Source organism: Neovison vison, chromosome 7 (genome assembly GCF_020171115.1).
Source record: "Neovison vison isolate M4711 chromosome 7, ASM_NN_V1, whole genome shotgun sequence".
Lineage (NCBI taxonomy): Eukaryota > Metazoa > Chordata > Mammalia > Carnivora > Mustelidae > Neogale > Neogale vison.
Genome location: NC_058097.1, coordinates 203,308,249 through 203,330,013, shown reverse-complemented (window position 1 = coordinate 203,330,013; position 21,765 = coordinate 203,308,249). Strand labels below are relative to the sequence as shown.

At 65.8% G+C, this 21,765-nt stretch overlaps 1 protein-coding gene across 9 annotated transcripts in view; it reads right to left on the bottom strand.

Moving 5' to 3' along the window:
- BRSK2 (BR serine/threonine kinase 2) overlaps positions 1 to 21,765 on the bottom strand; it is a 55,816-nt gene that overhangs the window by 16,501 nt on the left and 17,550 nt on the right. For 7 of the 9 annotated variants that reach the window (XR_006385709.1, XR_006385710.1, XM_044259949.1 and 4 more), the window contains exons 2-7: positions 5,133 to 5,227; positions 4,036 to 4,121; positions 1,550 to 1,690; positions 830 to 946; positions 256 to 289; positions 5 to 73 (exon numbers count right to left, since the gene is read on the bottom strand). Coding sequence is in view for 7 of the 9 variants with exons in the window: in XM_044259949.1 (XP_044115884.1) it covers positions 5 to 73; positions 256 to 289; positions 830 to 946; positions 1,550 to 1,690; positions 4,036 to 4,121; positions 5,133 to 5,227 (542 nt within the window). In the remaining 2 variants the exon portion in view is untranslated. Of the gene's footprint in view, positions 1 to 4; positions 74 to 255; positions 290 to 829; positions 947 to 1,549; positions 1,691 to 4,031; positions 4,122 to 5,132; positions 5,228 to 21,765 lie in introns of those variants that run through there. The other 2 variants (XM_044259951.1, XM_044259952.1) reach the window with 1 other exon arrangement.

Genomic DNA, 21,765 nt, shown 5'->3' with positions numbered 1-21,765 from the left:
TCACCACCAGCAGGGCGAAGAGGATGACGCCGCAGCTCCACACGTCCGCCTTGCGCCCGTCGTACTTCTCCCCCTGCGGGTGGCAGCGGGGGGCGCGGTGAGCGGCCAGCCTCGCTGAGACGCTGGGCCCCAGGCGCGCAGGGGTGAGGGGCGCGGGGGTCAGACGGGGCCGGGGCGTGGGGGGCTGCGAGGCTCCGGCGACGGACCCCCGGATAGACGGTGACGAGGTGGGGGACGGGGGCGGCGGCTACTCACCCGGATCACCTCGGGGCAGGCGTAGTGGGGGGATCTGCGGGCGAAAGCAGCCGTCAGGCCCGGGGATCGGGACCCGCGGTGGGCCCTGGTCACCCCAGCCCGCCCGCACTCGGGGCTGCCCCCCAGGAGCAGTGGAGACGCCGGAGGCACACTCTGCCTGCAGGAGGTGCCCAACAGGAGGCTCAAGGTAGGGCCGAGCCCCTCACAACCTAATCCCCACTGCGTGCTTCTGGGGGAGACTGAGGCACAGGAGGCTGTGGGCTCCGCCACACTCCAGGCGGTCTGCCTGCCGCCCTGGTCAAAGGAGAGAAGCGTCCCGGGAAGCACCGCAGGGCTGAGCGCACACAGAGCGCGTGGGCAGCCGCTGGGATGGGACCCGCCTCCCAGGGCTGGAGAGCAGAGGGGGGGCTGGCCTGAAGGGTCACCAGGTGGGGTCCCTCCACGGCATCGCACTTGGCAGCGAAATCTGGGAGCACAGCCAGAGGCCCTGGAGCTCCAGGCCGTCCCGGCGGGACAGCCGCGACCACAGGCAGCGTGGACGGGGCGGGCGGGGGCCTCGGGGTCGGACACTCACCCGCAGCTGGTCTCCAGCAGACTGTCGCCAACCTGCAGCGACGCCATCCCGAAGTCAGCAACCCGGATGTTGTTCTTCTCGTCCAGCAGGAGGTTTTCCGGCTTCAGATCCCTGTGGCTGGAAGGCGGCGGGGTGGAGGCTGAGCAGTCCCCCAGCTGCCGCCCCTCCCCAGAAGCCCATCGGCACAGTGTGGGGCCAATGGCAGCCCAGCCTGGTGATGTCACAGGCAGCCAATGGGAAGTCACCATCCTGGTGGCTGTGGTCTCGGGAACGGAGACACAGGGACCCTCCGGGGTCACACCACATGCTCCCCGGCCCAGGGCCGGCTTTGCTTTACTCCCTGGGGCCGCCCCACCATTAGTGCTCTGCACCAGGGCCGACCTGGGACCCCCAATCGAGAGGGGCCTGGCCCCAAGACCCCCGAGAAGCCTGAGGAGGGGCTCCTGGAGCCTGGGGCGGACACCTGGCAGAAGCTTCCAGACGCTCCCGGAGGGGGTGGGTCAACAGAACGTGTGCCGCCGGCTCCAGGCGCAGAGGAGGGACGCAAGGGTGGGGCGGAGGTACCTGGTGGGGGGTTATCTGAGGGGGTGGGGGTACCTGTAGGGAGTGGGGGGGACCTGGGGGTAGGGGGACCAGGTGGGGGATGAGGGTGTCCCTCGTGGGGAACGGAGGCGCACCCTGCCGGGGCTGGGGACACCCGGCGGGGGTCGGGACACGCACCATATAGAGTGGCTGTGACAGAAGTCCAGCGCGGAGATGATCTGCCGGAAGAACTTCCGGGCCTCTTTGGGGGTCAGCCTCCCCTTCTTGACAAGGTAGTCGAAGAGCTCCCCGCCAGACACGTGTTCTAGCACCAGGTATCTGGGGGCACAGGTGGGCGTCGGGGGCTGCACGCGGTCCGACCCACCTGCCCTGGGGCCACTCAGCCACGGCGGCACTGGCCAGAGGCCGCAGGCCGGCACCCCGCCCCAGCGCCGCCCCCACCAGTCACCCTCAGCACTAGCCCCTCCCCCCACCTTCTGGCACCGCCATGCGGGGAGCCCTCTGCTGTGGGGAATTCCAGGCTCAGGGCCACCCCCGGGCCCCTGGCTGAGGGGCACTGTGGCGGCTGACCCCCGCGCCGCGACCGTTCCAGGCCCTCCCAGGCTAACCCAGCTCGGGCTCCCAGAGCGGGGCCGGATTCAGACACTCGGGCCCTCAGGGAGGCCTGGCCAGTAGGACCTCTAAATGGGGTGAGCAAGGGGCTGGAACAGGGCAGGGCCCGGGGTCCCCAGGGGTGGCCCTCACACCCGGCCTCGGAAAACAGACGGGAAAGGTGGGCGTGGCCCAGCGGGCCGGTGGCGGGGGTGTGACTACCCCGGCTCAGCTCCCCAGAGCCTAGTGGCCTGGACTGGTGCAGGGGCTGGGGGCTGGGCCACCAGAAGGGCTGTGACGGGGTACGGTGGGCCAGTGGCCTGGAGGCCCGCCACTCCCCTCGGCCACCCCTGCGTGCCTTCCCCTCTGCCGCATCGTGTCACTGGCAGGGGGGCCCAGGGCCACGGTGGGGGCAGGCATTCCGTGTCCGGCCTGCTGACGCGGGCCGCAGGGTGATGGCGGCTACGGGGAGGGAGGGAGGGATGCCGAGGCAGGGGGCACAGCACGGCCCGAGACGTGCGCATGAGGACACCTGCAGGACCCCGCGGAGGTGCTGGGAAGGGGGCGTCTCCAGAGCAGGGCATGCAGGAAGGGAGGGGTCGGTGGGGGTGCAGGGGGCCTGCGTGCAGAGGGCTGGAAAGGCGGAGAGGGCACCAGGTGGGATTCAGGCAGAAGGGGCCATCGTGGGGGTCCCACCCTGCTCCTGAGTGGGAGGGTCCAACCAAAGCGCAAGCCATGGGCTGGCCTCACTGGCAGGGACCCCCGACTGCCCTCCAGCTGCAGGCTCCCCAGGTGGCCTTGGGCTTAGAGGGTCCTAGGGAGCGTGCAGGGACCCCTAGGTCCCAGCTGGGCCACCCGATACCCCTCGTGCTGGGCGTGGTGTCCCTGTCACCAGCCCTTTGCCTGGGCTGTGCCTCCCCTCCCCGCACTGGGCTGCTGTACTAGGCCCTCCCTTGCTTCCTGACCGCCCCCCCACCAAGGTGGCCTCCTTGGGGCCAAAGGCTCTGCCTGTCACCCCCCGCCCCAGGCCTGTCCTCATGAGGACCCCCGCAGTAGCGAGGCGTGGCGCATCTGCTGCTGTGTGTGGAGGCGGCCAACATCACCTGCCCCCAAACTCATGGGACGCCACTGCACACTGCGAGGGGGACCCCAGGCAGGCCGACGGTGGGGGGTCCTGCAGGAGCGTGTCTCAGGGGGCAGGGTTCCAGAGAGTGAGTCCCTTGTCGGAGCGCCCGCTGTTTGGACCGAAGGCCCATCCTCAGTCCGTGTGCCCGAGCCTCCCTGCTCCCCCGGGGCTGCCCTCTGTGACCAGCTTCATGCCCCAACCCCACTGCCCAGGATGGTACAGGTGGGCTGCGGACGGCCACCTGGGCCAGCGGGCTCCCAGGCCGCTGGGAGCTGGGGTTTGGAGCTGAGCCCTCAAGGGTCCCCTCCCCTGCTCGAGTTTCTTCACTCAGGGCCAACACGCCCGAGGGCCTGGGCATCACAGGCTGGGCCTCCTGCGGTCACACAAGCGGGAGTGACAGGGCTGGGCGCCCCCTTCTTGTGACCCTGGGAGGGACCGCCACCCACAGCCCAGGTGAGCTCAGGAAGGCCACACAGCTGGCGGGGGGGGGGGCCTCCGCTTTCCCACCCAGGTGTGCCTGGCCTCAGGTCAGCCGCGCTCAGCAGCATGGGAGCCGGACATCCTGGAGAGGGTAGGACAGTGGGTCAGGCGAGGGGCCTGGTGAGCCATCGGCCGGCCTGGGGTCTCAGCCGCGTGGATGAGCAGTCAGGGAGCTCAGTGGGAATGGGGAGAGTCCCCAGGAGCCCTGGCAGAGTCTCGGGGCTTGTGCGGTTAGCTCGCTGGGGCCAAGGGCCTCCTGTTGCTTGACCCTGGCTGCCAGCCTCCGCCTCCAGGAAGCCCTACCCCCTGGGTGGTTCAAGCTGATGGCTCGGCCGCGGTCTGGGCCAGGAGCGCTGAGCGTGGAAGCCTCCCGAGAGCTCCCTGCCCACCGGGGCCCCCTCCCCAGGGGGCTGCCTGTGCCCTCCCCGAGGCCCCCCCCCGGCTCTCCAGACCCGGCAATACCTACAAATATTTTTTGTTTTCATAAACATCGTGTAGCTTTAGGACGTGGGGGTGTTCGATGAGCTTCAGGATGGCGATCTCCCGCTCCACCTGCACGGGGAGAAGAGGTCCGGCTGGGCGCAGGCTTGCTGCCCAGCTCCCCGCACCCACCGCCCCATCCCCTCCTACCCGCAGCCCCGGGGCCGGGCTGTGGGGGACACCAGCACCTGCTGCCCTGCCCTCCACGGGTCTCTGGCTGGTGGGGAGACAGGGAGCTCGAGCGGACCATGCCCCCTGGATGCCTCGACGGGGTCACGGGGGCAGCAGGAGGCTTGGAGGAGGGCCGGCCTAGCGATGGGGCCCGCACCTCTGTGGACTGGCCCATCCCACCCAGGGGCATCCCACGAGGGGGCTGCCTCCCGGTGCTTCCACCCAGGCCCTGCCAGGCCTCCGGCAGAGCGCGACCCAGTTGGACCCCTAGGCCCCAGCCATTGAGCTCTCGTCTCTCTGGCTTTCGGGCATCTAGAACACCGTCCCCAGGTGAACACACAAGGCCCGGGAGCTGTCAAGGCAAGGTCAGGGTCGACCTGCTCCCGTCCAAGTAAGCATCAGCTTCCCTTGCAACTGCACCACACGTGGCCCCAGGGTTCCCCAGTGGAGCCCACATGAGTCCCCCCCCGCCCTCCGACGAGGTCCTCTGCCTCCTCTGCAGCCTCCATCCCCCAGGCGGCCCGTCACCGCCCTCCTGGCACGCCGGCCCCACCCGCCCCCTCGGGAGATGTCTGGGAGCGTGTGGGAGTCCGCGAGGCAGGGGCCGGCGTGGGGACAGGGCCCTGCCCCCAGCATGCCCCCTGCCGGCCAGGTCTGACGGCTCCTCCCCCACAGGCAAGCAGGCAGGTGGGGGAACCTGAGGCCCTTCCCGCTGAGCATCCGGAACCAAGGGGGCCTGGACTCCACCGGGGGGGGGCTCGCGGGACCGGGGAGGAGGATGGGAAGCGGGACGGCTGCACCGTCCCTCCCATTCTTTCCCCACTCAGAGGCAGGGGCCCCTCCTGAGTCAAGCTGTGGAAGCCAAGGCCCCAGCGGGTGGGCACAGCGTCGGGGGACCCGACGCCCGCTCACCTTCATCAGCACAGACTCGCTGAGCTTCTCTCTGTTGACGATTTTAATAGCCACCTTCTGGCACGTGACACAGTGGATCCCCAGCTTCACCAGGCCTGCGGGGTAGAGAAGCCCCTGAGACCCCAGCCAGGGCCCCAACCAGCAGGGCCCTCCCTGCTTCCCACCTCCCATCCCCCCACCCCCACCCCCCACCCCCGGCCCCTCACTTGGGCTCTGAGCCCTGCCCCGACCATCGGCCCAGTGCGCCTGCTGCTGGACGCCCCCGGCCCCGTCTGCCAGCCCACGCTCCTTGATCCCTGCCAGGACAACTCCATCCTGCGGTGTCCCTGCCCCACAGCACAGCCCCCGCCTCGGGAACCAGCCCTCTGACCTCCTGGAGTCCCCCTTGCTCTGGAGGTCATGGAACCCAGAGTCCCCCCACTCCAGGCCTTCAGCCACTGCCCAGCCATCTCCAGTGGGGGAGGCAGGGTGACTTTGGGCTCAGGGCCACCCCCGGCCCCCTTAGCGCCCCCTCCCCCCAGGATGCGAGGCCTCTGCCACCCGACCCCCCAGCCTCCTTTCAGCCTGCACGTCTCTGGACAGAGGAGCCCCGAGTCTGGTCACTGCCGTCTCCAGGACAGTAGGATGGGCCCAGGGCTGCTCCCCGGACAGCAGCACCCCAGACATCCACGCCCCACACCCCTGGCCGCCCCCCACGGGGCAGAACACAAATTCACTCTTTCTCGTGGCCCCTCTTCCAGGGCCCGAGCCCAACACCCTGCTACAGTTCTGACCGCCGCCCCAGGCCTCCATCTCTCCACCCTCCCTCGCCGGCCAGGAGAGCCCTCTGGGGCCACCACAGCCCCACCCCTCCTGCAGCCCGGGCCACTGCCAGCACCCTGCAGTCCTCTGGATGGACTGCTCTGTGGCCTGGGGCCTAGGAACACCCATCTCCATCCCCGAGCCTGGGCCCCCGACTCGGACATTCCCCAGGGTGACTTTCATTCCTAGGCAGGCACGTGAAAGCTATCACGATGGCTGGACCCACTTGGGGGCACAAGGGGAGCCAGGGGACCCCATTCACCTTGGCATCGCACCCCAACCTTGAGACGCCCTTCCTGTGGACACTGAGGGGCACCATGCTGTGTTAGCCAGACTCCATCAAAGTCGGGACCCTGACTGCATGCGAACCCCATGGTTCTGGGGTGACCCGCCCCCCCCCCCCGTTGTTGCTGCTTTAACCGTGACCTTGACCTCTTTGTCATGCTCACCGGCTGCTGGGTTTCGCCTGGGTCGGGGGGATTCTTGCCAACCTGCAAGAGCCCCTCGATTTTTATGGGAAATGAATTCCTTGTCACGTGTGCAGAAGACACCTTCCCTTCACAGACCACACGTCCGTAATTTTACGTGGCCTCTGTGTCCCTCCACGGAACATGGTCACAGCTGCCCTTCCCAGCATGGCTTCTTGCCCCTGCCCCGTGCTGGGGTGGGTGGGCCTGCAGGCCAGCCTCTCCGTGTACTTGGGGAGCTTGGCCAAGAGAGGACGCCGTGCTCGCCCAGAGGGCAGGAGTGGGGGCGTGGGCCTTCGTGGGCGATGCCCAGGGGTCGTGTGCACACTCAGCGAACGACAGATGGGCACCGAGCCCCCCCACCCCCGGCTCCCATCCCAGGGCGGCCTGCAGACCCCAGGGCTCGTGCCAGCTGTCTTTGATCTGCTCCGGGCCCTGTGATTCCAGGGCAGCAGGAAGAGCACAGAGGGCCCCGCAGGAGGGCGCTGCTGGCGTCCGTCTGTAATTCAGGGCTGGAGGCCCAGGACTCCCTGCCCCCAGCCTGGCCCCCCAGACCACAGGCACCAGCCAGAGTTAGCAGCAAAACTCGTGCCTGACAGGTCCCCGGGACACGGCTGACGGAACGGGTGCCAGGGAGACAAGCAGCAAACGCGGCCATCCCCTGGAAGACAAGCTCCTCCAAGTCTGGAAGGGCCCGGGACAGACGCCGGACGAGGCAGCCAGACACCCCCCCAGAGGAGATAGCTACAGGCCGGAGACGGCTGGAACCCGAGCCCCAGAGACCCCCCCAGGCCCGAACGCCGTCGCTACATTCCCGACCACAGGTGGGCACGGCCCTGGGCCGGCTCTGCGGGCCGCTCCCGCACCGAACAATGGGAGGGACGGGGTGTCTTTGGACAGGAAGGACTTCGAGAACCATGGCTCGGGCACCAGGGTAGTGGGCACACGGCCAGGAGGACGCGCCCACAGACGCACCTCACACAGCCGTGCACACGGGTCCTCGGGAGGCAGGAATCGCAGACGTGTGGGGAGAAATGTCATCCTGCTTCCAGAAAAGGAAAATAAACGGGCGTCCAGGGGCCAGGATGCTGTCCAGAAGCAGAAAGTCACTCCACTGGTGTCGCCACCGAGCGCCTCGCCAGGCACCGTGGGACGCCAGGGAATGCGGCGGCCGCACCACCCGCCGCTGCCCAGCTCCCAGGGGAAGAGACGCTGAACGAGACCCGCGCAGGGCAGCCCCAGAGCAGTGGGGAGCCAGACGCTACAGGGCCAGTCCCGAGTGGAGGCCTCCTGGGGTTCGTCCTTGACCTTTCCCCCCTCCTTCTTGGCCGTGGCCCTTCAGAAAAAACCCCTGCTGGAGCGCCCTGCGTCCTGGGAAGCCCCAGAGTAGGGCCCAAATTCCCTTTGGTCTGGACAGGGGTCTGGGCGCAGGTGACGGGGTCGCATCAGGGAGAGCCACAGTCTGAGTGTCCACCATGGGCCGGGTCTCGAGGGCCCTCCGCAGAGAGGAGCCCGGAGCCTGCGAGGTGCGCGGGCAGCTGCGCCTGTCCCCTCCGCACTCCAGCTGGCTCTGGACCGGGGCCACATGAATGCCACAGCCTCTGCAGGCACCTGGGACCACCACCGGCCCCAGACAGTCTGCAAAGGGACGCACACAGGGCACCTGCAGCTCCTGCTCGGGGCAGCGGGAAGCAAAGGGAGAAGTGGCTGTTTTTGCCATTTCTCGTCCAAATCACCGAACGCCTGCATAGGTGGAGACCTGGGAAAGTCGCTGCCCACGGTCTCGGTTACTCTCCAGACTCCCGGGCCTTCGAGCGCCCCTGCCCTCTCTGGCCCTCACGGTCCCACCCTCGAGGAGGCCAGGAGTTTCTGCCAGAAGGCCCACCTGCTGCTCCCCCACCCCGCAGTCCCTCCTGACCCCGCCCAGAAGAGGGTGGGAATTCAGGGAGGGGGTGGGAGTTGGTGTCCGAGCACAGGGCCCGTGAGGAAGGCCCCCGAGGGCAGCGGATGTGGGACGCGGGCAGGCTCGCCGGTGGTGAGCTGTGGTTCGGACGCAGCAGAGTCCCCTGGGGAGGAGCCTGGTCAGGAAAAGGACGGCCACTGTCCACGGTGCTGACCGAGCCTGGGGCGCCCTCGCAGGGCCCCGCCTGTGTGCTCACATCGGCCCCCCCACGCTGTGTCAGCAGGTCCTTGGACTTAGGGGACTGGGGAGAGCTCCCACTGCAGGTTCTGGGAAGGGAGACTCATGATGGGGGGAGGGGGGATGCTTCTGCTGAGCCAGGACGGAAGGGCAGGGCAGCGTGACGCTCTGTCCGCATCTCGGGAGAAAACAGTGTCCAGCCGCCGGCCCTCACGGGACCGTGCCGAGGGTCACTAACACCCGGGATGGGAGCTCGTCCCTCCTCCGTCATGAGCTGCCGCACGGCTGGGGCCCTGCAGCCGGCTCCCAATACCACAAGCGTAGCCAAAGGGACCCATTTTCTGCCTCCATGGCCAGTGTCACTGTGGGGCCCCATTTGTAGGCACGTAAGGGGGTGCTCCAGGGCCCGGCACAGCGGACATGCCAGTCTTGCCGGGGTGGACAGGCCCTGTCACCCCTCCTGTCTGGGCTCTCCTGGGAGGGAGGGAGGGAAGGGGCACCGCACCAGTTGTTGGGAAAATGAGTCAGCAGGGCTGGTGGCTCTAAGCCTGCCCCAGCTCCCCGGGCCGGGCTGCCCACAGCAGGGTAGCAGGAGAAGGCGGGAGAGGGCAGGCAGGGGCACATGGGACTGCGGGGGGGAAAGGGACTGGGAACACCCACCCCCAACATCAGCACACAGACTCCTCTTGGGAGCTGCCTGGACCCGTGCTCCGCGCAGCCCCCACCCCGCCACTGCCCTGGACCTTCTCTGGGACCTGAACTTCCCAGGCTCTGCTCCCAAGGGCCAGCCTGGCAGCCGCACTGGGGTAAGCCACAGACATCGCAGATGGTCCTGCCCTGGCCGCCGGCCCCACATGGAGCAGCTCCCCGTGCCACGGCCAGGACCCACATGCCCGGGTGTGGAGGCGGAACCAGAACGGCAAGGCCCAGGCACAGTGTTCCCCCCAGGCCAAAGGCCTTGTCAGCCAGACAAGCCTGGCGTGGGCAGCCAGAGACCGTGGGCCCCAAAGCCAGCTGGCCCAGGGGGCTTCCCAGAGAAGCTGAAGGTCGAACTGAGCCCAGAGGACAGCAGGACTCAGGTGGGGGCTGCAGAGGCCCCGCCCCCAGCTCTTGGGAGCAGCTCGAGGGCAGAGGCGGTGAGCACAGGCCGCATGTGCAGGCCAGTGGCCATCTGCAGGGCCCCCCGCGGCCTCTTCCTGCCACGCTGTCACTGGCCTCTCCGGACTGCAACAGCCTCCCAGAGGACCCCTAGGGACCCCACCTCCTGGAAGCCTCCCAGCCACGTGGCCCCACCCGTACCGCACCACGCTGGCCTGTGTGGCCCATGAGATGTGGCGGAACAACCAGCCATCCTTCAGGCTGGGTGGTAACCAGAGCTTCTGGGGTCCGCTCCCTGGGATCCCTGCTCTGAGGAGCCTGCTGCCTCGTCCTGTGGCCAAGAACCAGGCCTGCAGCCAGTGCAGCCTGACCCACCCTGGGAGCCTGGGAGGAGCCCAGGCATGGCCGCCCAGCTTGGCTGCCCCACGATTCCTCACCCTTGGGAGCCACGAGACAATGTTCGCGGTCTCAGGCCCCCAAGTTTTGGGGAGACGTTGTTAGGTCACAGGACATGAAGACGCTGCCTTCCCACCCCCTGGGTCCAGGTGGATGCCTGGCCCGGCATTCGCTAGGAGCTGAACCAACTGGCAGGGTGGCCTCCCGGAGGCAGGGACAGCCGGGCAGCCCGGGCGGGTGCGCCCAGACACAGTCTCAGGGTCCTCACCTCACCTGTGCAAGTGGGGAGAACAGCCTGTCCCACCCAGGCCCTTCTGGACACCCTGGAGCTCTCTCCCTCAGACTCTGGGACTGGGGAGGGGGCAGGGGGCACACGGGGGCAGGTCCGGTCTGCCTCTTTCTCCCCATCCCTGTCTGCTGTGGGCAGCCCCAGAGACCTGCTGGTGGCCTCCCAGGGCGAGAGGCACCCCGCTAGCCTGTCTCAACCCCCAGCCTGCTGGGCAGCTCCTGACCCTGGGTCTGAGAACAAATGCCCTCGGGCCCTGGGCAGGAGGTGGTGCGTGGGGGGGGGGGGGTGCATGGACGCTGGTGGGGGAGAAGCAGATGGTACCTGGCCGTCCTGCTCCTGCTGGGACACAGTGCCGCCTGGTCCCTGGGGGTGTCTGTCCCCGGGATGTTCCTGCCACTGGGCATCCCCCGAGGAAAGGGAACTCCTCACACCCTGTCCCATTTCCCACACCGGCCCTATCTCTTACCCTGACCCAGAGCCCCCTCCACGGTGTGCCTGGGCAGGCAGGGAATCCCGAGGCTGGGCAGGAGGCCGCCGACAGGGGCAAGGTGAAGGTGCCCTTCATGCCCTCCTGGTTCTCCCCCATGCCCTCTTCACCCCCACACTCAGCCTCATTCAGGGCCGGGGGCACCCGCGGAGGCAGTGGGGGGCCCTGGGGGTGCCACAGTGAGACTTTCAAGAACATCACAGGGGACTTTCCAGGTGACCACCAAGGGCTCCTGGCACCAGCTGAACCACTCCTGAGCCCGCGGGCAGGAAACTGCGGTGCAAACGGGGACAACGTGGGGAACCCCTGGGGTCCCAAACCACACATAGATTGTGCAAGCATGGGTGGTGGCCTCGAGGAGACACATCCATGTCATAATACCTGGACCCCATGAATGTGACCTTAATTCGGTGGGGGGGGAGCCTTTGCAGAATGAATTTGTAGATCTCAATACGAGCATTCTCGGGGTTTTGGGCAGCCCCTAAATGCAGTGACAGGACTCTTACAAGAGGCACAGAGAAGTGTCGCGTGAACATGAAGGCAATCGTGGGACGGGGCTCCGCGGGGTGGCCAGCACACCTGGGAGCCTGGAATGTGCCCCTACGACCAAGGTATGGGGCAGCTCCTCATAGCGGCCCCAGGAGCCCAGCGTAGGACCTGCTGCACTCATGGGAGTGTTTACCTCCAGTTTTCTTTCCTCTCAAACGAGATGCGACTCAGAAGGGCTTTCTGCACCTGCTGCCACAACCCCAGCTAAGCACACGTCTCCAGAGCCCCTCCCCCCGCAGGCACACACTCAGCCAACTGCCCTGCTGCATGCCCCACCCCCCCACCAGTCTCTCAACCCAGCAGGGCTCCAGGGATTTAAGGACAGGATTTGCTGCGGGGGTGGGGGGTGGGGGATTCTGCTTCCTCCCTAAGCGGCTCTGCCTGCACCAGGCACAGCCCTATGGGGAGGCACCCTATGAGTTGCATCTAGTCACCTAAGGCCGTGCTAAGGCCCTGGGGTAGGGTGTGCTCTGGGGGATGGTGAGGCCTGGATGTGGCCGCCCGCTCCAGCCAGGCCACTGCCCAGAAAGGAAGCTTCCAAGGATCCTCCTCTTAAGCCTTGATCCTTACAATGGTCCACTTCCATTCTCAGAAGAGGAGACAGGCCGGGTCTGCCTGACCCCAGGGCCCATTCTCCTGCCACTGCCCAAGGGGTCAGGGTGAAGCCTACCCACGCCTAGGCCTGGGGACAGCGCCTCCCCAGCAGGTGCAGCCACAAGCCCCACCCCCAGCACCACCTCACAACGGGCTTAGTTAGTAGGCCGGTGCTGGGCAAAGACAGGATGAACCACGGAGACACTAATGGGAATGAGCCCAGGTTCCCAGCCCCCCCCCCCCAGCCACCGCCCTATCCCTTCAGCACCATGGACGGGGCTCAACGCAGCCCTCACCTTGGGTCCAAGCAGCTGACTGCTCAGGGCTACCTGGCGAGGGGGGGGGCGCGGCGGGACACGGGACACCAGAGCCAGGGTGCCTTGGGGTGTCAGCACTCCCTGGGCAGCTCCTCCAGCCACACCCCTGCTCTTTTCTGAACCTGGAGCCAAGGCCTGCCTGCACGGCATTCTGGGGGTGGCAGCCCTGTCGTAACCTCTAAACCCAGGACACCAGGGAACACAGAGCTCTCGGGACAACCCGGGTGGCGCCAGCAGCGATCTTAGGAGATCCTGCCCCAGGTCCCGGGCACCGGGCGCAGGGTGTGGGTGAGCCCTCGGCGGCTACAACGCCTCCTTCCAAAGGGTGGGGAGGAGCAAGCCCCCATCCCTCTGGGAAGAGCACCCGGCTTGTGGCAACCTGCAGCCGGGGAGAGGCGAGGAGGCCAGGACCCGGCAGGGGCGCAGGGTTGGCTCACAAAATCCCCCAGGAGTGGGCTGGGATGAGGATGGAGCCGGGGGCGGAGCGGCTGCCTGCTCTCCAGTCTCCAGAGGCTCCGAGCCCCATGCTCAGGGAGAACGCAAGGTCCCTCTGGCCTCCAGTGGGATGACATCAGTGTGCAGGCCCCACGAGCAGTCCCACCAGGTCTGGGTTGACCCCTCTTCAGGGCAGGCAGGGGGAGGGGTTACTCGTGCTCCCAGGGAAGCTGTGCTGGGAGAGAGTTCACACAGGCACGCGTGAAAGTTACGGGCAGGGCCATGCTGAGCCACGGCCCCTCCACCCCACCCCAGCTGCCTCCCACCACAGGACGGGTCCCTCACCAGCCGCTTGACCGCCATTCCCACGAGCCTCCCCCTCCTCCCGGACTGAGGTGCTTGTGGGCAGACTGGGGAAGGTCAGGGACTGAAGATCCAACCTTAGACCCCTCACCCTGTGCTTACCCCCTTGGATAAAGGGCCACACGTGCACCCTCCTGCTGGCAGCACCCCCTGCCTCTGCACCCTGAAAGGACATCCAGACGTCAGACCTGAGCCCAGGAAGAGGGTTGGGGGCCACCCACCCCAAGCCCTCAGCACCCCCCTGTCCCCTGTCCAGGGGCTGGTCCAGGGCCGCCCATGCTCACATCTGGCGTCCAGGGCCGCTCCTGGGCAGGCAGAGGGCAGAAGCTGCGCCTGCGGGGCCGGGTTTGGTCAGAAGACCCTCTGCCCGCCCAGTTGCCTCAGGTCCCAGCCCGGGGCACCTGGACCCAGCCCACTGGCTTCAAACGCACCGCCTTGGCAGACGTTGGGCCGCCGGCCCGCCCTCCCCAGCCCTGCACCGCCAGGGGCTCCAGGGACTCGCAGACCGGGAGGGCGGCCCCTTTGAAGTTGTCCAGACATCAAAGAGCACTCGTGGCCTCCCGCCCCGCAGCAGCGTCATCCCGGCCTGTGGGCCTCCCGTGCGCCCACCCAACTCCTTTCCCGCCTGCGCGCCCCCTGCCCCAGCTCTAGGGAGGGGGGTGCGGGGCTGGCGTCTTGGTTCTCTCAGCCTCGTCTGGGGGCTCAGAGCTTCCCAACCCCCTGCTCTATTTGGGGCGGCGGGGAGGCCCGGATCGCATGCCCCACCCCCAACCTGCGCGGCGCCCGTCCGCCCGCATCCGCCCGCGTCCATCCGCCCGCATCGGCCCGCGCGCCCCACTTCTGGGCCGGCCGCCGCTCCCCGCGACACCCCCGCACCCCGCCGTCACGCGGCCGGTCCCGGTCCGCCCCCACGCACGCTCTTCCAGGTTGGAAAGGAGGCCGGATGGGGGACCCGGAGGGGGCAGGGCGGGAGCGCGGGCCCCAGCCGGTTCCTCTCAATATAGACTCCGCCGTGTCCTTCGCCCACAGGCGCGGGGGGCGGCGCGCGTCTCTTGGGAGACAACTGTTCGCGCTCTGAAAAGGAACCTCTCAAATTAAATTAATTAAGGCCTGGAATATTTCACACCCGCCGAAGCCGCTGCTGCCTCTGCCGAGCTCCCCGCCCTCCCACCCACAGCACCCAAACACGACGCGGGGGCCTGCCACCCCCTGGGCTCCGTGGACCGGAGCCCCTCCCGCTGCTGCCCTTGACCCAGGGGAGGAGAGGCCGGCCCTCGGCCCACGCCCGCGCCCGCTTTCCCGCCTCCCCCGTTCCGGGTCCAGTCCCCTCGCGACAGCCGACAGCGGGGCTCTTCTGCCCCAAAGCCCTGGCAGGTGGAGCAGGAGGGAACTGCCCGGGCGGCGGGCAAGGGCCACGGAGCCAGGGCACCGGCTTTGAAACCTGGCTCCCACGCCCCTCGTGGGGTGGGTGCTTCGGTGGCCCCTTCAGCCTTGAGGGTGTCCTCACACCCTCTCCTGCTTGTGCTCAGTAAAGACGGCATGAGCACCCCCCAGGTGGCTGCGGTCCTGAGCCTCCTGTCCATAATCCCTGCCCCTCCCCGAAGCAGTCTGGGCCTGGACCGGGGACAGCCCAGCCATGCAGGCAGCCAGGGGTTCTCGGTGCTGGAGAGCAGCCCGTCGAGCCCGGCACACTCTTGCCAAAGCCCAAAGTCAGCCTTCAGAGGCGTGGCACGGTTGGGCACGGTTGGGGCACAGAGCCAGCTGAAGATCCGAAGAGGACTGCATGTGCCCCTCCTCCAAAAAAGCTCCCTCTTGGTTCTTCGCCCACCTGGAGGGGGTGGCCAGGGACCACCCACTGGGACCCCAGGATTAGGAACTGGTTTGCCAGGACCCAGCTGGAGGGCTGAGGGTGGGCTCACCGCCCTCCTGGGACCACAGACCCTCCCGCCCCATGTGACCGCCCAAGTTCAGAGCTGAGAAGGGCGGAGATGCTGGGCTTCTGCTGGACAGCACAGACATGTCAAGCCCCCAGACCCAGGCTCAGTGACAAAGGCACTCCCCACCCCACCCAGAGGCAGACATGTGTTCAGGAAGCACCAGAGGCATTTCCTCAGCAAGCCACAATAAGGTGCCATTCAAAAGGTGTTGCCACTGGGGACACATGACAAATGAGACAAGGAAACTGGAAGGAGGAAGATGGGCCCCATGAGGACTTTGCTGACCCAGGCGCTGGAAGAGGAGGCAGAGCTGGGTGCAGTTCTGGAGAAACGAGGGAGCCCGGCAGATGCTGGGGGTGGGGGGACGTTGGGAAGAGGCTCCGCTGCGGGCAGGTATCTGGCGAGGCTGCCAGAGCCCTGCGGTCCAAGAGACCGGCGTCCGTTGTGTTTGTCTGCTGTCAGTGCCACCTTCTGGGTTAAAAAATGGTGGTGGAAAGGAGATCTCGAAACACTCCACAAACAGAAGGCAGGGGGCGGGTGGTGGGGGACAGGGCAAGGGTGGGGCCTCCAGTTGCCAGGGGACCCAAGAGAAGTGCCAGGTGTCAGGTTTAGCCAGGGACCACAGGGTAGGCCTGAGGGTAGGGCTGCGGAGACAGATGTGCCACTTACTGAGGATGCAGATGTGGGAGCAACCCAGGCTGGCACCCCCTTCTCCATGCCCAGAACGGGACACAGACTGGGACAAACTGGGACAAAATCCTGTACTTTAGGGGCCACAAGCCTGCCCTGAGCAAGTCTTCCTTCTCCCAGCAGTCTCACTGCCCAGCCCCCGCCCCGCGGCGCACCCCCATCAGACTGACCACACTCTGTGAGCAGGAGTCCCTCCCAGAGAGACCTGGTTAAGAAAACATCCCTCCTTCTCACACAAGGAGCCCCACCACCCACCCAGGCCCCCTCCATGTAGGTAAGAGCCAACTGGATGTTACCAGAGGGAGTCCAAGACAGAGAAACAGAACTGACCTGGGAGAAACAGGCAGTTAGAAAGGCTTTTATGGATTACTGCACTGACTCCGATTTAATAAGTTGCTACATCTATAAAACAAGAAGGATTAGAAAACAAGAAAGAGCTCTAGGAAAGCAATGACAGTAATTGCTGGAAAAAACAGCAGCTGAAAGAAGGACCACACCATGGAAAATGCCAATGAGTCTGCACAGAGACGAAAAGGAAGGTGGACCAGAAGGTGCTAATAACCCAGGAAGTTGGCAGCTGACCAAAGGGAGAAGCTGAGAGTGGACAGCAGAAGTCCCCAAGACCCCATGCCCAGTGGGCATAGACCGTCCCAGGGAAAGGCCCCACAGTCCTGCCCGGCCACAGAACGCAAGCAGAGCCACATGTGGGCACAGCCTTGCCAGTGAGATCCCAGGAGCTTGTTCCACTGCCTCAGTCACTCACTGACTCAGGAGCCCCAGGGAAAGAGGAGAGAAAGAAAACAGAGCAGAAGACATATTTTAAGAGATAACAGCCATGATCTTCCCCTACGGTATTACATAGATCAGCCCACAGATCCAGGAGGCTCACCGAAGTGAAAGTGGAACAGAAACACAGAGAGCCACGCCAAGGCGCACCCCTGCTACCATGATACCATGGAAAGAGAGAGAGAAAAATCTGAAAACTAGCCAGTGAAAAGGAGGCACAGCACGCCGGGGGAGTGCTGGCCATGCTGGTCCGCTCACGGCCAGGAGTCAGTGGCTTGGTCACTACCTCAGTGCGAACTGCAGATCCAGCAAAAATAGCCCTCAAAAATAAGGTGATCTAAAGACATTTGTAAGGACCTCCCCATGGGCTCTCTGGCCCAAGATTCTGAGAATCACATCCACAGAGTAACCCCTCATGAGATTCTAAGTGGAAAGACGTATAGCAAAGATATGAATGAAAAAGAGATTAAAGTAACTTTAAAAAATACATGTTTGACATAAAATAAGACAGGGAAAGAGGAACACGTGTAGCAAGACGGGACAAACGGAAGGAGAGCACACTCAAATCGAACCGTACCCGCCGCTACATAAAACATCTACGCAAAACGTAAATGGCCAAACGCTACGGTAATAACAGACTGTTGCGGGGTGGGGAGGAAGGAAGCCCAGGGGCTGACCGCATGTTGTTTACGAGAGACACACTTTAAATCAAAGGACACACTAGGTTGTAAGCAAAAGGGTGAGGAAGATGGGCCTGGCCAACCCTCAGCACACGGGAAAGGACGGGATCCCCCAGGACGAGCATGGACGGAGAACAGGACGAGGAGGAGCCCGCTAGGCAGACGGGGGGGAGCGCGGCGGGGACAGGACAGAGTGGAATTTCGTCAGTGACGTGGAGAGAGGAGTACAGGATGTTCACCTGCACCACGTGCTCGCTGGGCAAGGGCTGAGAAGGGACCCCCGGTGCGGCACCGCACGGGTCACTTCAGCAGGGTGGCAGGGTCAGGAGCTCAAAAGATGTGGCTTCAAGAAGGACGACACTTTTCAGAGCTTTAACGTAAACGGGGCTGATGAAAGAGGCAGGCGAGCCGGACGGGCAGCTTCCCTCCGTCCACCTGAGGGCAGCAGTTAATGGAGCCACAGTCGCTCAAAGTGCCCGGGGCGAAGGGCGGCCCGAGAGGGCCCGGGTGCACAGAGAGGGTCGTCTCGGCTGGGCGACAGAACCCTGCTCTCCCGCGTACCTTCTCCGAGGAGGTCACCGGACAAAGTGCGCCGCAGAGGAGGAGGAAGTGATGGGTCCCACCCAGAGGGGGCTCCTGGGAAACCCCCTGAAGGTGGCTTCTCGAGGGAGAGAGAGAGAGTCCTGAGCAGACTCCACAGCCAGAGCCTGACGCGGGCCCAGTCTCCCAAGGCCGCGCTCACGACCCGAGCCGGAACCAAGAGCTGGACAGGACGGAGCCGCCCACACAGCCCTGAAGGCAGCTGTTGCCGAGAAACACGGCGGTTTGAAGGACGTCAGGGGACTCTCAGGAGGCCGCCAGGGAGACAGGGAACTGGATAAAATGCATGGTCTGCGCGTCCTTCCCTGCCCCATCCCCCATCCTCCTGTTTTTCTTTCTCTTACTCTCACACACACACATACACACACACACTTAAATGAGTTTGTGATAAATAGTGCAATTTTTTAAAAAAAGGCGACTAGTAACTCTAGAAAAATCAAAGGACTCCAAGCAAGTTGTGTTGCACAGGGAACGCGTCACAAATGTAAACATTCATGGGTATCCGAAAAGAGAATCCACTCAAAGGACTTTGAAAACTCTGATTTTCCCAAATCCTAACAGCCGGGCCTCAGAGCGGAGCCGTCGGGCAGGTGCACAGACGCGGCCTCCTCCCGTGGCCCCACCCTCCGGCCCGACAAGCAAGGTAATTCCGGCCTGCGACCCCGCCCAGCACGGAAAGACATCCCCACGACGACAATCACGGAGACCCTCCTTGTGACGTCCGTTCTGAGGGTCAAGCGACAGCTGCCAGACAATGCCGAGCGGCTAAAGCACAGGCGGGGTGTGATCTGGGGCACGGGGGTCGGCACAGGATCTGGGGCACGGGGGTCGGCACAGGATCTGGGGCACGGGGGTCGGCACAGGATCTGGGGCACGGGGGTCGGGAGGAAGAGACGCTGCTGCCGCTCGGAGCCGGGCCAATGTGTTGGTCACAACCCAAACCCCGCCGGGGCGCCGGGGACGCGCCGCGCCCCCGAGCACGGCCGACACGGGGGTGCAGGGGCCGCTGGGCTTTGCCTCGAGTGCCAGTCAGGATGCGGGGATGAGCCCCCCTCCGGGAGCACCAAGACTGGGACCGGCTCAGGGGAGTGGCCGTGGGGGCTGCACGCGGGGTGTCGCACAGCCGGACCACTCGGAGCGGAGCCCGCAGCCCGCGACTGGCCCCTGCGCGCGCTTGTGTCCCCCAGGGGAGGACAAGGTCGGGAGGAGGCGGTAAGGTGTGTGGCGCGTGTGCAGACTTCGGAGACCCTCCCCCCACCCCCAACCGCTTCCCTCCGACGCGTCACACTCCCGTCCGGAGCTGAGAATCACACAAGTCGGCGCTCCGCGGAGGGGCCGCAGCGCCCGTGCGGACCACGTGTCCTTCATAAGTACAAATCTCAGTTCCTACGTGGTGTACTTTACTGTTGGAAAATGGAAGTAAATTCTTTTCAAATTGACGATCGTTAGTTGTTTTAAAACTAAAGCCCAGGGGGCACCGGGGTGGCTCAGTGGGTTGAGCCTCTGCCTTCGGCTCGGGTCGTGATCTCAGGGTCCTGGGATCGAGCCCCGCATCGGGCTCGGCAGTGGCTCAACAGCGCTGCAGGGCACGGGACTGGGGCCACCCCTGGGGTCGAGGCTTATCTGCAGAGCTTGGCACGGGAGTGGGTTTGAGCCACCCCAAGGGCCACATCCTTCTCACTGCAGGCCACCCAGGCCGGGGCCGGCAGCCAGTACGCCCAGCAGAGCATCCCTGCCCTTTCCCAGGAGGGCCAGAGCCACCGCCGGGTTCACCGGCCCCTGAACCACCAGTGTCACCAAAGACAGCATGCGTCACTGGTACAGTGAGGGTGGGTGGCAGCTCATCCCTCCAGCTGTGGAGCTGAGCTCAGGACCCCTTCTCCAGGCTCCCATAAGCTCTGGGATACACGGGGTCAGGGCACGGCAACCAAGTGGGAAGCCAAGCCAGGGCTCAGCCCCAGCTCCACAAGCCCAGGTCCGCTCCCCTCCTGCCCTGGGCGGCCTTTGGGGGACCCCGAGGGTGGGTGCGGCCAACCCACAGCCCTGCACGGGCCCCTGGGCCCCAGCCCAGCCTGGCCGGCGCCCATGTCACCTCACTCAGTGGGCTCACCCCAACTTCGTCTGCTCGGGCTGCCCCTCCCCCGCCTCCCAGGAATACTTTTCTTAGACTGGAAACAGTCAAATTAAGTCCAACCAAAAAAAAGCAAGCATTTTACCAAACCGGCTCCGAAATCTGCCTGCTCGTCCAGCGCCAGGAGCAGCCGACACCCCTTTGCCGCCAAACGGCTTCTCAGGCGAGCAAGCACAGCAGGTCTAACCCTAACTCTGAAAACGACCCCTCAGAAAAGGGACAGGAAGCTGCTCCCAGTGCTGACCCAAGGCCTTCTTCCTGCTTCCCACCTGCTCTCAGAGGCCTGTGTGCTCCTACCCCAGGCCCTCAGCCAGAGGGGAGGGAGGCTGCATCCGCCCGGGGCCAGGACCCCAGCCTTGGGAGCAGACAGAGACCCCACGGGGTCATGGGGGCAGGGGAATAGGGGAGCTCCCCCAGAGCCAGCAGCCGGAAGGCCCCCACCAGTGGCTTTCCTGGGACCCTCCCTGCCCCCGGGAATAGGTCAGCTTGTCTGCTCTGAGGCCGTGTCCCCAGAGGGACCCTCATCACCCCAAAGGGGAGGGCAGCTGCAGGGGCCGGGCATGGGGAGGCAAGCCCACCACACACGCCAGCTCTGCCCCTCCAACCACCCACTGCACTCCCTCTGGTTAGTGCTGGGCAGGGAGCGCGGGAGGGGCCGGAGAAGCACACTCACACCCACATACACACGCATGCACTCCGCGGTCCAAGTGTGACGTGCTTCCCATCACCGAACGCCTCCTTCCTACGGAAGGATCGAGAAGCCAGCCCGCAGCCTGGGCCTTCTGAACCCTCTGCCAACAGGGGACTGACTGCCCAGGCCCCAGGCCCCCCACAGCGGCCAGTCTCCCACAGCCGCCTGCTCAGGGCCCCTGATGGAGAAATCCAATCCTGGGGAAGCGCCCTTGGAGCGCCCCAAGGGTCAGCACTGGGCCTGCAGGGCCGGTAACAGACGGTGGGGCAGGGGCGGGGTCCCCTGGGCAGACGAGAGGGCAGCCAGGCTGAGGCACAGACCCAGGGCATGGGTCCGTCCTGGGGGTCCCAAGGGAGCCTTCGGAGGCATCAGGCTGAAGGCTGCGGTGGGGGTGGGGGAGACATTGCAGAGCACAGCTGATAGGTCATATGCCCCCATGGGCTCATGGGCTGCTGGGGTCAGCACAGCAGCTCCAGGACAGGTCCTGGGATGCCACCGGCCCCCTCTGACCCTGGCTTCTCTCCCAGCCCTGAGGTCTGCAACGTGCCCCGGGTCCTTCCCAACAAGGCCCACAGGGCAGAAGGCATAGAAGCTCCTCCCACTAGCCCAAGAGCCATGGGGGGGACCTCTGGGTGGGGGCAGGGGAGGAGCCAAGGGATAAACCCCAGGGAAGAGAGAGCTCCTGCCCGCAAGCCCCACCCACAGCTTGTTTTGGGGAGGAGCTAGTGGGCTGTGGGGGTGTGCAGGACAGGGCCTCTGACACCGAACCGCGTGGGAGAGCCCACCCCTGAAGTGGCCCGGCCAGGGAACCCCAGCCTCGGCGGGCGGCCAGCAGCCTCCTCAGCCACGGGGTGGGCAGTGGCAGGCCCAAGGACTCGGCTCAGGTGCACGCCTCCCCACCTGGGAACCTGACAGCTGGGCCCCGCGTGGCCCAGGGGAGACACGGAGCCCTTCCCATGGGTGGCTCTGTCCCACTCGGACCCACGCACGGACTCACCCTCGTGTGGGGAATAAGGCGGTCTGGGCTGAGCCCGTGGGTGGAAGGTGCCTCTGGGGTCAGGGCCAGCCTGGCTTTGAGGAGCTGGGGGTGCAGGCTCCAGGGGGCCCAGGAGGTTTCCCGGGGGGGCCTGGGCCCCGCCTCTCAGCAGCAGAGGAGCACAGGCAGGGGAAAGGGTGTGTCCC